The sequence below is a fragment of the Leucopleurus acutus genome (assembly GCF_964270905.1).
Source record: "Leucopleurus acutus genome assembly, chromosome: 13".
NCBI classification, from domain to species: Eukaryota; Metazoa; Chordata; class Mammalia; order Artiodactyla; family Delphinidae; genus Leucopleurus; species Leucopleurus acutus.
In genome coordinates this window covers 64,903,107-64,915,298 of record NC_139155.1, presented here as the reverse complement: position 1 = coordinate 64,915,298, position 12,192 = coordinate 64,903,107, and the positions used below count along the sequence as shown (strand labels likewise).

Here is a 12,192-nt window from a genome sequence, read left to right as displayed (position 1 = left end):
GTTGGGTGGAGCTGGCCAGAGGCCACCCTCACCCTTAATGCCGGAGCCTCCCTGCCCAGTCTGAGGCAGTCACTGGCAGTGGCCACGACCCGCGTGGCCCTTCCTGCAGTCCTGATGGCAGTGCCCGCCTCCCCCCCCACCCCCGAGTAGGCACGGCTCCGTGCCGCACCCAGTGCCCACAGCCACAAAGATGGCCATGGTCTCCAGCCGATGTCAGTGTCCTGGCAGGGGTTAGGGGCCCTGAGGACATCCAAGCCATGGTTAGCGGAAAGTATTGGCAGGCTCGGTACACCCAAAGAAGTCGGGGCCCACGAGGCGGGGGAAGCCCTCCAGGGCCTTCACCTTCACAGGGTCAAACTTCCAGTAGAGGCGGCCACGCAGGAAGTAGGCATAGCCTGAGGAGACAGGAGGGTCAGGCGGGGCGGGTGGACACAGGGGCAAGTCCCAGTGGGCAGACCTTGGCCACTGCTGAGTTCCTTGAAACCTGTAGACCCCAGGGTGTCCCTTCCAAAACCTCCCTTTGGGCAAGCCCTTCTGCCTGCCCCAGGGTCTGATCTGAGCTACCACCCAGACTGACAGAGGCCAGAGCCTCAGAGGCCCAACTCCTGCCCCTCAGGAAAGCAAATCCCGCCCCTCTCACCACCTCTCCTGTGCCTTGAGTCAGATGGGGGACACTGGCAACCTGGAGCCCAGGAGCCCGAGACCACTACAGGACAGCTCTCCCGGCAGGTCCCGATGTGGGGGAGCACAGAAGCAAAGGGGGGACACGGGAGAGAGCGCTGGACTGTGAGTCCCAGATCTAGTGCTTCAAGATCACAGGAGGCAGGTGGCTCTTGGCTAGAAGCAGGGACTGCCTGGGTGGAGGTCCTGGTTCTGTCCACCTTGGTGGACCCGGTTAGGTACCTCACCACCTGAATCTCTGTTTGCTCTTCTGGAAACTGGGTTCATAACAGATGCTACATCGGGAAATCGCATGAGACGTGTACAGAGCTCAGCACTGTGCCCAGAGCCTCATTGGCCCTCAGCAAGCAGCAGTTATTACTTCACCAGGCACGACCAAGGGACCTCGGCAAGTCCTTGCACCTCTCTGGCCCTCAGTCTCCTCATCTGCAGCACAGGGGTCTAGCACTGCCCTGGCACGAGGAGGGGGTGGAGAAGGAGTTCGCCAGGCAGAGGACCCGCAATGAGAGCTAATGCCCAGCCACCACCGATGGGAGATGCAGCCACCACCCCGCTTCCCCCAGCCACCCCACCCCCAGCGCACCGTCAGCATCCTGGAAGGCAGCGTCGATCTCAGAGGGCACCCCTCGCCAGTCGGTGGCCCGGCGGGGCACAGGGCTGTCCACACGGCCGGTGCTGGGGTGGAAGCGCCAGTAGTCTCCGCCTCGGAAGAAGTAGATCTTGTTCTTCTCGGGGCCCCAGACCAGGGCGGCGTGGACCAGGGACCCCAGTAGGCCCAGCTCAGAGAGGGGCGCGGGGCCCAGGACTGGCTTCTCACCATCGTATACCCAGTATTGAGCTCCTGTTAGAGAGTGGAGGCTGCAACAAGCTGCCCAACTGCCACATCCAGCCACTGTGGACCCGCCCAGCCACCACCATGGCCACAGACTTTCCCAGCCTCAGTTTCCTTGTCCATAAAACATGAAGGCCAGCAATGCCTGCTTGGCACCCCCCACCCCCAAGTAGGACATTGGGCAATGCAGGCACTGGGAGGTACACGTGGGGAAGTTTACTCTAAGCAGCAGAGAGGCCGCCTGGGCTCCTGCTCCTTCCCTGCACTTGGCTGCCCTGGACAGGCACCTGCTGCCCATCCCTGGGCCCAGCCCTGCCGCAGCAGGCCCTAGCTGGGCCTTTGTGAAGTCCCTGCTGCCCGCAATGCTCCAGGCTCTCGTCTCTGCCAGACCCAGATCACATCCCTCTCTGCCTTTTCCAAGCTGTGCCCTCATGCAGGTCACTTCACCACCTCTGAGCCCCGGAGCCTCATCTCTAGACCAGGGGTAAAGATCACACATGCTCCATGGGGTGTGATACCTTCAATTCTACTCCAACCTCGAGAGCCGCTTCCTCTAGGAAGCCTCCCAGCTGTGCCCAGAGGAGTGAGCCATACTCTTCCTTGGCCCCAAGAGTTCGAGGCACACTCCATCTGTTCATCATGTCTGCCATCTGTCCCTACCCTTGACCATGATATTCCTGAAGTGTGACCTCCAGCCCCCACTCACCTTGGAAGAACCAGATGTGGCCCTGGGCATCCTCGAAGGCTGCATCCACGGAGGTGGGCAGCCCCTGCCAGTGGCGCGAGGCCAGCGCAGGGTAGCCGGGCTGCAGCTGGCCCCCACGCAGCCGCCATACAAAGCCTGCCTTGAAGAAGAAGAGTTCGCCGCGGATGGTGGCGACCGCATCAAAGGAGACCTGGCAGGCATCTGGTGGGGCATCTGGCTGGGGTAGGAGAGAAGGGTCAAAAAGAGCCTGCACTGGAGCCACAGAGGCCAGCAGTGGGGGTCGGGGCTGGAAGCAGGGCCTCACCTCCTGCCTCCCCACCCTCCTGGGCCTCACCTCCAGTGGTGCAATCTCGTTGGTGTCCACCCCGGCCCCGGGGCCCAGGTCTGGGGGCCTAGAGGTGGGGGCTAGTCGAGGCCGGCCGTAGAGGTGCTGGATGCCCCTGCGGTCATCCGGGCTGAGGCTCAGCGGGTATCGGAAGGTGTAGAAAGGGGACATGAGGGCCTTAGCAGCTGTCGTGTGCTGCAGCCCGAGCACATGGCCAAATTCATGGGCTGCCACCTGCAGGAGGTCTGTGCCTGGAAAAGGGAGATAGCCCAGCAATCCCCGAGCTCCTGCAGCAAGACACTGAGCTGCGGGCCCAGCTCAGGGACCTCGGCAAGTCCCCATTCTCTATGATGTTCAGTAGCCCCATCTGGAAAGTGGGTCCCCAGCCCATACCCTGGTTGTCCCTGATTGTCCAGGTCTCGTCATAGTCGAAGTGGACATCCCCTTCTCGGTGGGTCTTGGGGAAGAAGGCGTGGGCCAGGATGCCCCCAGGTCCATCAAATGGCAGGTTGTCCCCATGCCAGTACCTGCAGGGGAGTGGGGGCAGAGTCAGTGGCTGCTGATGGGTGGGGCTCATTCCTAGAGGGGTCCCCGGCCACTGGCTCACCTGGTGAAGTCGATCATGATGTCAGCGTGGCCCTCGTGCACCTCGGTAAAGGTGAGTGGCGTCACATCACTCCATACCTGTAGGGCCTCTGCAACCGTCTGCCGCACCTGTTCCCGCACCAGCTGCCATGGGAACCGGAGGATCCTGGGGGAGGAGCAGGGGCCTGGACCTGGCTCATGGGGCAGCATCAGCCCCTGATGGCTGTTGGGCCAGGAGTTGCCCCTGGATGCTGCTCAGTGGGGGAGCAGGCATGCACGACACAGGCCAGGTGTGCCCTGGGCCTCAGGTGTGGCACACCAGTCCCTCTGCCACATGGGCACATCTTTGTGCGGGTTTGTGTCCTCAGGTGCCCATGAATATCTGCATTGGGTGGAAAGAACACAGGACCAGGAGCCCCGAGGCCCACCTTCTAGACCTGACTATACCGCTCACTGTGGGGAGACCTTGGGCCCTAGACCTGCCCCCTCCTGGTTCCCAGCTCCCCACCCAGGACATTTTCGGAGCCCCCAGCAGTCTCGGCTCCAATGCCTCGGGGCACCACACCAGTATTCACACCTTCTCTCCCAGGATGAGCCCCGCTGCATCACCCTGAGGGGCCTCAGGTCACCTGAGCTATTACCTGTCCTACCACTGCTGCTCCCTACCTGCTCGGATCCCAAGTTGCAGCGATAGATATGAACCCGGTGTGGATAACACCTAGCTCGCTGAGAGGAGGGGCCGTGTCTGCCTCATTCACCACAGAATCCCAGGACCTGGCCTTTAGTTCATCCCCACAGAGGCTGCCTGGCTGACTGAAGGCTGTGTCCCCACATGTCTACGGTGTGACCAGGCATGTGCTGAGACTCCTCTGCTGAGGGAGGGCATGGGTACAGGGGGTACCATCTGTGTGGGCATCTAAGTGTGGGTTTGGGGTGTTGACCCAGGGGGCTCAGAGGCCAGTGGATACACCAGCCTGTTACCATGGGGATCTGGCACAAGTGTGTCTCAAGAAGCAGGGTGAGGGCGGTAGGTGGAGGGCGAGAGCCTGCTCGCAGCCCCTGGCCCTACCTGTAGGTGAGGTCCGTCTTTTCCCAGCGCCCGCCCGACAGCACGAACCGCTTTTGTCGGTTGTGGGCACTCGGCCCATCCAGCGGGTCAGGCACGCCGCAGCGGGGAGGTCTGGGGCCGGCGGCAGGCTGAGGGGCCTCCTGAGCAGTCGGGGCAGATGCCGGGCTGCTGGGAGGAGCTTCACGCCAAGGCTGTGGACCCCTTCTCACTGGGTGGCGGCGGTGGGCATCCTGTGCAGGAGAGAGGATGCAGGGACCTGCTCAAGCCTTGGGTCCTGGTGGCCTATGGTCAGAGGTGTGGACGGTCAGCGCACCCTCACTTGACCCCAGCCGGCCGTGTCGATGGCCAAGCTGAGGCCGTCACGCAGCAGGGCCCTTTGGCACAGGCTGACTGGCGTCCAGATGCTGATTCCAAGGCCTCCTACCGCCTCCTGCCCCCTTGTGGAGGGCCTGGGCTGCCAGGCACCTACTCCCGCCATTTGGGCTGGTGAGGACTGGGTCGGGGTGCAGCCCTGACTGTACTCTTCACACACACCCAGGAAGGGACCCCACAAAGCTTCCAAGGAAAGGCCAGGCCCTTGTGCCCTCCACCCCCCCAGCAGATACCTTTCCACCTACCTTTCTTCCTGGGTGCCCCCGGCCCCCACTCTGCCCTCTCCAGTTACGTGAGCTGGCTCCTGCCCAGGACAGCCACTGCAGCCACTCCCCAGCATGGAGGGGCTGCAGTCCTGCCTCAATCTGCTCACCTGATGAATGGGGACGATACTTCCCCAGAGCGTGGATCTGAGGATGAACCAGGCAGTGCACACAAAGTGCGAAGGGCACCGGGAACTGAGGTCTGATTGCTGGGGGCAGTCTTGCTCACGCCCTGCCAGGGCTGGGTACACGGTGGGGCTAGATGTGCTCTGTTTGCCCCCTCCACGGGGGTATGTGGGGCAGACAGTTACCAGACACCCAGCCCCACCGTGCCAGAGCCCATAGACCACAAACAGTGATTCTGACCTGGAGCTCCCACCCTCCGAGAGTCCCAGGATGGAGGTCGCAGTTCTCATGCATGGAAAAAACAGAACCTCAGAGAGGTAGAGAGACCCAGCGGGGTCACCCAGCAAGGGCATGGCCGGGCCAGGTGAGGACTCTAGCATCCCAAGCAGGGGGCAAAGGCCCGGCTTGGGACACAGTAAAGCTGGGGGAGAGGCACAGAGCAGTGCCGTCTGCTGAGAGACTCAGCGCCTGTCTAGTCTGGGCCTGTCTGGTCAGGGCCGCTGTGGCCTCCCCACAGCCATATTTGGGGCGGGAGCTGGGCCACCCAGGCCCCACCCTCGGCCTCAGCCTCTGGCGGCTCTCCCAGGCCCTGGGTGCCCCAGAGCATCCTAACCCCCCCCAGCTCCCGATTCCAGAGCCACCAAGAACTCAACAGCCTGGAGCCACTCAACCCCCAAGGACTCCCCATGATGTAGGGGTCCTCTAGACACCTGGAGCTTCTGGGGTGTGAGGCCCTGGGCCAGTTTTCCCCATTTCAGAGTTGCTTCTTGAATGGCTGATCACCTGACAGAGCCCAGCCATACTGAGTGTGCCAGTACTAAGTACTGATGGCTGTTGCAGCTCACCCATATCTAGGCTAGGACGCTGCCAACTGCTCCACGGACACGCTCTCAGCCCCTGATGGGACCTCCCACCATCTCTGCAGTCATCATCCCCATTTCTCAGGTGAGGACCCGGAGCCCAGAGAAGTTAAACAACTTGTGGGGGACACAGCGGGCAGGTGGCGGGCTGTCTGCACTCACAGCCCACCCGCTACTTGCTACTCTGCTCTGCTCTTCAGGCTGGGGTCACCCTACCCCTGGAGGAGGGACACATGCTGGCCTCACCTTGGTGACAGAAGAGAAGGAAGGGGAAATGATTAAGTACCTGCCACTTCCCAGGCACTCTGGAGGCAGGTTCACTGAACCTCCCCCACCCCCATCCCCGGCATAAGTTGGGGAGGATACGCATGCCAGGTCTCACATCAAGGATGTGGACCCCAGACTTATGTGACGAGCCATGACGGCCTGCACCTTCCCCTCCCCAGGAAGGTCTAGCCCATAGACCTCCAGGATAAATAGATTCCTTCCCCCCAACCCTGGCCAGGATCTGAGGACCCTCCCCAGAAAGGCCAGGGCTGCGTCGTTCCTGGGAGCCCCAAACAGCCCAGAGCCCAGTCTGAAAGCTCTGTTTATGCCCGCGAGCAGAAATTGCTCCTCTCCTCTGCCCCACCAGTGAGGCCGAGCAGCCAGCCACAGAGGGAGGGTGGGTGTGCCTTCCTTTCCTGCTCCCACGAGGCACCAACTCCTCATGGATCCCCCATGAGGACCCCTGGATCATGGGACTGTCAGTGCAGCAGAAAGAGCCACGGGCTGAGATTCAGAAGGCCCAGTTCTGTGCTGTGGAGACCCTGGATGGAGTGACCCTGGGCAAGTCACTGTCCTCTCTTAGCCTCGACTCTCCTATCTGTCAAATGGGAATGGTGCCATGGCAAAGGGCTAAATGACCTCCATCTGTAATGCCCGCTGCAGCATCTGGTGCAGAGAAGAGCCTCTTCCTGGTCTGGCTTCTTGCCCCGTGGGCCCTCCCCTCCCACACCTGGGAATCTGCTCCACCCAATTCCCTACAGCTCCCCTGAAGTTTCCAGACTTTAAATCGTAACAAAGGAGTTGCAGCTAGAAGGGAGCTCTCAGGCCCAGAGAGGAAAAGTGACTCGTGCTGGGTCCACCCACGAGCCAGGGGCCTCTTGCTCCTCGCCCACATCACGTTCATTGGTACTGGAGAGCGAATGAGCAGGAGGCACTAGGATCAAGGCCCTTGGGCAGTGGGGTCTTTTTCTTGGAGCCCACCATTTAAGGGCTCTTGGCCTCAGTTTCCCATTGCTGGGATAGGACACATGCTCCCTGCCCTGCTGACATCCCGCACTCTCTTCCCCAGTCCTTTCCGGCCTGGGGCCAGGGGCCCTCCCTAGCTGCAAGGCCTGGCACGCAGCAACCTGATTCCTCAAATGGGTGTGCCAGTCCCCCCAGGGCAGCTGGGAGGTAGTGAGGTGGGGGGTGGGCATAGACCACGCCTGGCCTCATCTACAGCCCTGGGGGATTGGGGAGCAGGTATCACCCCATTTCCCAGGGGAAGAAACAGAGCCCAGAGAGGTCAAGGTCTTGGCTCAGGGTCACACAGCAAGTCAGCCAAGAGCTGGGCCTAGACCTGGGGTTCATGCCTCCCCACCCATAGCCCCCCTTCCCCCCAGCTCTGGCCTGTCTCCAAAATCCACATTCCTGAGAAATGCACCTCTTTGGAGAAGGTCTGCCTCCCTCTGCCTCCTCGGCCAGCTGCCTCCCTCAGCCTGCCCTGGGGAGGGTGCTCAGCTCCTTCACCCCACCCTTCTCTGGCGGGCACCAAACCACAGCCTCAAACATACTCGAGGAATTTCTTGGGGAACTCAGCCTCCTGGCTGAGCTAGAGGCTTGGGGTCAGCCCCTGGGTCAACCTCCAATTAGGAAAATGGGAGGTACCTAGCAGAGGGGAAGTGAGGGAAGACCCCAGACTGGAAAGTGCTGGGTCTGTTTGCTGTTGGTCCAGCGGGACAGTTACTCATAGCTACTCTCTCTACTGTGGGCAGGAGGTGACCCTGAGGGGAGGGCATTTGGTTAGACTGTGAGGAAGGCAGGGAGCATCACCACGCCATTCTACGCCCCTCTGAGGCTCAGAGAGATCAAGCAACCTGCCCAAGTCACACCGCTAGTGGGGAGGCAGGTCCATCTCCCCCCACCTCCCCCGCTGGCTCCAGAAGGGAAGGCAGCGTCCACCCCACTGGGCGGCGGGACTTTCATCAACCCTGAAGGCTGTGAACTGGGATGGATAAATATTTACAGAGCTTTTCTGGCCCTGCCAACAGCAGTCCGGGGATAAACACATCGGAGGCGACCCCAAATGCTCCCTGCATATCTGCAGCGTGACAGACAACGGCCCAGCTCAGACCCAGACCCAACTGACACCGCACGAGCGGCAAAGTAGCAGCTGCAGGTGACGTCTCCAGTGTGCCTGGCTGAGCCCTCTCCTGGCCTCACCTCATATACTCTTCAGCCCAGCAGCGGGCACTCTTGCCTCCCACCCACCCAGACAAGACTGGGGTCGGGGGTGCTGAGGCTCCAGAGGGCTCACCTAGGGTCACGTGGTTCAAACCCAGGTCTCTCCTATACCCGAACCCCATGGATTCAACAGCTACCCAGGGTGATTTCTGACTCTGCCCCAAGGTCTAGGGGACCAGGAGGGGCTGGGAAAGAGGCAGGGTTCCTGGACTGAGGTGCCCACCACCCCTTCTGTCCTCTCCTGCTCCTATAGCCAGGGCAGGGGAGGGCAGAGCTGGCGTGGCTGGACAGAGGGGCCCAGACTGGCCAGACCTCCCTCCTCACTGGACTCTACCTGCCACCTCCCTAATGCTCCCATCCCTGCCTGGGCTGGCTGGATGCTCAGCTGGGCGTCTGAGTGGGCTGGGTACCCAGCGGGCTCTGGGCCTGCAGTTGCCCAGGCTGTGACCCCAGGCCCACCTGGCCGCCCCTGGGACTGGTCCCCCCAAGCGCCAGCCGGAGGGGAGGGTGCAGTTTTCCCAGGCACACACAGGCTGTCACACATGCCGGGACCTCCTTCCTCTCCAGATCACACCTTCCTCTCCCTTCCCTGTCTGACCCTACGCCCTGCTCTCTGAGGGTCTCGACTCCCTGCTCTCGGCCCCTTCTTTCTCACCCAACTCATATAACACACACTAGCTCTCACACTCATGCTGCCTCCTGGCTCCACGCTCCCCAATATCACCACTCTCAGGTGCCAGGCGGTGGCGCCTCCTCCAGGCTCAGACCCCATTTCCCCGGCAAAGGCTGCCCTCCCCAGCGCTTCCTTAACCCTCCAGCCTGGAGGTGTGCTCACGGAGGCCACACATCTGGAGGCTGACGCCAGTCTGAGACCTGCTGGGCTTTGTCCCTGCAGTGAATAGGGGGCCCTGTAGCCACTCCCGCTGTACCTCCCCCAACACACACCGCAGTATCTCGGCCGGGCCGCCGAGGAGCAGGTCCCAGAGCGGGGAGGGGGGTGCGGAGTCCCGCTCACCAGCCTGAGCGATCCCGGCGCAGGCTCCACTTGCACACCTCCAGGGACGGGAAACTCACTATCTATCACGCCCCCAGGGACCCAGACAACTTTTCGGGTAACGGGCCGCGCCGGGCCACCCCGGGCATCCCGGTGGGTCCAGCTCGGCCACCGGGCCCAGCCCGCGTGCCCGGCGCCCCTCGGTGGGGGGTGGCCAGCCGGCGGCGGGCACTCACCGGCGACCGCGGGGCCCGGGCCAGCAGCGGCGGCGGCGGGAGCAGCAGCAGCAGCAGCAGCGGGAGCAGGAGGGCGCGCGGGGCCGCGCCGCGGAGCCGGGCGGCCCAAGCCATCCGCCCCGGGGCTGCTGGGCCTGCTGGGCCGCGCCGGCCGCCGCCCCTTATAGCCTCCGCCCCGCCCCCGCCCGCCCGGCCCCGCCCCCGCGTCTTTTGTTCTGCACTCGCCCCGTGCTGGCGGCCAGGGTGGGGGAGGTGGGCGGGGGAGGGCTGGCCAGGCGGGGGCCGGCCCGCGGACCCAGTCCTCCCCGGGCGGGCCGGCCCTGCGGTCTCAGGGGCCTGGTGCTGGGGGACCCTGGCCAGCCTGTGCTGCTCCGGGCCTCAGTTTCCCCGATGCGGTGGAGAGTCTGAGAGGCGCCGCGTTTCACTCCTCCCCCTCCTGACCAGGCCACCTTTGGAAGGCGCATCCCTAGCTGGTCTCCCTGGGGGCCTGACCTCTGACCTCCTGTTAGCCTGTGACAGGTGGCGGTACCCACGGGCAAGTTCTGCCACTCCTCAGAGCCTCAGCTGATCCATCTGGAAGATGGCACTATAGCCCCTGTGAGGAAAGGGATATTAAAGTGTGCCCCAGAGGAAACTGAGGCATATGGAGGCGGCTGGCCAGGACCCCAGCTTGGCGCAGAACCATAGACAATTATAGATGGGGAAACTGAAGCCCTAAGAGGGAGGGACGAGATCAGGCTTTTCCAAACCAGCAGGCAGGCAGAGGGGTCAGAAGGCCCTCTAGCTGGTCAGCTGGAGGGAGGGTACGGTCAGAAAGCCATGGGGGGCAGTGTCTGAGTGGGGCACTGGGGGCCCAGGCTGCCCCTTGGTCAGGGACTAACAGGCTCCTCTGGCCCCCTCCGGCCCAGCCTCCTGAGACCGAGGATAAGTAGGTGAGAATCAGAGGAGGGGGTGATGACCACACTCTGGAAGGGATCCTCCCGGCTCATATACTCTCTGTGATGACCAGGGACCTCACCAGCTTGCCAGGCAATCCGCTCCATCATGGGCAATGCTGGGGAGCCAGGACACAGGCGGTGGCTCCCGTCCTGGCGGGCGGGGTGCTGAGCTGCCTCAGTGTGAGGCTGTGGGCACCCGTCCTGGGCCTAAGAAGGGGGGAGGCGGTGTGGGGAGGGGGAGGAGAGGGACACTGGCTGACTCAATCCTCCCTCCGGGTTCCAGTCCGGGAAGCCTTCACAGCCTCTCCAGGGAGGCTCTACAGAGACCCCTAGAGGGCAAGGAGAGGAAAGACAGCAGTGATTTTTACTACCTGGGCTGTTTGCCATCTTTTTCTTTAAAGTGATTTACTTTTAAAAATTGAAATGCCTACTTCAGCCTCATTTTAGCCACATTGGTCAAGAAGTCATAGATTTAACGCAGAGCGGTTTGGTGGTTAGTCGGAGGAGCTTCTTCCATTAGTTCGGAGACTGCGGCTCTTCATTGGGCAGCAGGAGCGGTGCGGCTGTTGGAGAAGCGGCGTAGAACTTAGGCATTGGGTGAAAGAAATTGGCCCGAACCAAGCAGACTGCTCGTAAGTCCACGGGTGGCAAAGCGCCCCGCAAACAGCTGGCCACTAAAGCGGCCAGGAAAAGCGCCTCCTCTACCGGCGGGGTGAAAAAACCTCATCGCTACAGGCCCGGGACTCTTGCGCTTCGAGAAATCCATTGTTACCAGAAATCCACCGAGCTTGTGATCCGGAAGCTGCCTTTCCAGAGGTTGGTGAGGGAGATCGCCCAGGATTTCAAAACCAACTTGAGGTTCCTGAGTGTCGCCATTGGTGCGCTTCAGGAGGCTAGTGAAGCGTACCTGGTGGGTTTATTTGAAGATACTAATTTGTGTGCCATCCACGCTAAGAGAGTCACCATCATGCCCAAAGACATCCAGTTGGCTCGCCGGATACGGGGAGAGAGAGCTTAAGTGAAGGCAGTTTTTATGGTGTTTTGTAGTAAATTCTGTAAAATACTTTGTTTAATTTGTGACTTTTTTTGTAAAAATTGTTTATAATATGTTGCATTTGTACTTAACTCATTCCGTCTTTCACTCAGGATGAATGCAAAAAGTGACTGTTCACAGACCTCAGTGATGTGAGCACTGTTGCTCAGGAGTGACAAGTTGCTAATATGTAGAAGGGATGGGTGGTATTTCTTGCTTCTCATGATGCATGTTTCTGTATGTTAATGACTTGTTGGGTAGCTATTAAGGTACTAGAATTGGTAAATGTGTACAGGGTCCTTTTGCAATAAAACTGGTTATGACTTGAAAAAAAATCATAGATTTGATGAGCTAATTGTATGTTTTTTTCCGATACACATGAAAATATAGAGAGTAAAAATATTTGTGTAAAAAAAAATATATATATATATATATATTTGTGTAACTACCTTAAGGGGTCTTGAGTGCCTCCAGGGGAGCATGGCCTTGCTTTGCGGAACCACAGTCCACCTGTCATGGGAGCTCAAGTAACAACCTCCCACGTTGTAGGCCGCAGTGGAGAGCCATGGTTACAGCAAGCTGGGCTGGTCACAGAGGGCTTCCTGCAGGAGGAGGACCCTGATCAGCCTAGGAGGGCCAGTTTGGCAATAAGAACAAGTGGTCAGTGGCTGCATGAGCAAAG

At 60.8% G+C, this 12,192-nt stretch overlaps 2 protein-coding genes across 3 annotated transcripts; one reads left to right on the top strand and one right to left on the bottom strand.

Annotated features, from left to right (window-relative positions):
• Positions 1-261: 261 nt before the first annotated feature.
• On the bottom strand, positions 262-9,653 carry MMP11 (matrix metallopeptidase 11; the record flags this gene model as incomplete). 2 transcript variants are annotated; one of them, XM_082852898.1, is made up of 8 exons in its annotated part: positions 262-395; positions 1,265-1,522; positions 2,220-2,436; positions 2,554-2,795; positions 2,938-3,071; positions 3,152-3,295; positions 4,199-4,428; positions 9,501-9,653. In XM_082852898.1, the coding sequence occupies 8 exons, from the start codon at positions 9,651-9,653 to the stop codon at positions 262-264; spliced, it is 1,512 nt and encodes a 503-aa protein (XP_082709024.1). The 2 variants fall into 2 exon arrangements, with proteins under 2 accessions (XP_082709024.1, XP_082709025.1); XM_082852899.1 differs by having other exon boundaries at positions 9,540-9,653.
• Positions 9,654-9,929: 276 nt separating this feature from the next.
• Positions 9,930-11,537, top strand: LOC309970975 (histone H3.3A-like; the record flags this gene model as incomplete). The annotated part of the gene is made up of 3 exons (XM_082853736.1): positions 9,930-9,941; positions 10,059-10,136; positions 11,082-11,537. The coding sequence occupies 3 exons, from the start codon at positions 9,930-9,932 to the stop codon at positions 11,493-11,495; spliced, it is 504 nt and encodes a 167-aa protein (XP_082709862.1). The 3' UTR covers positions 11,496-11,537.
• Positions 11,538-12,192: the final 655 nt, after the last annotated feature.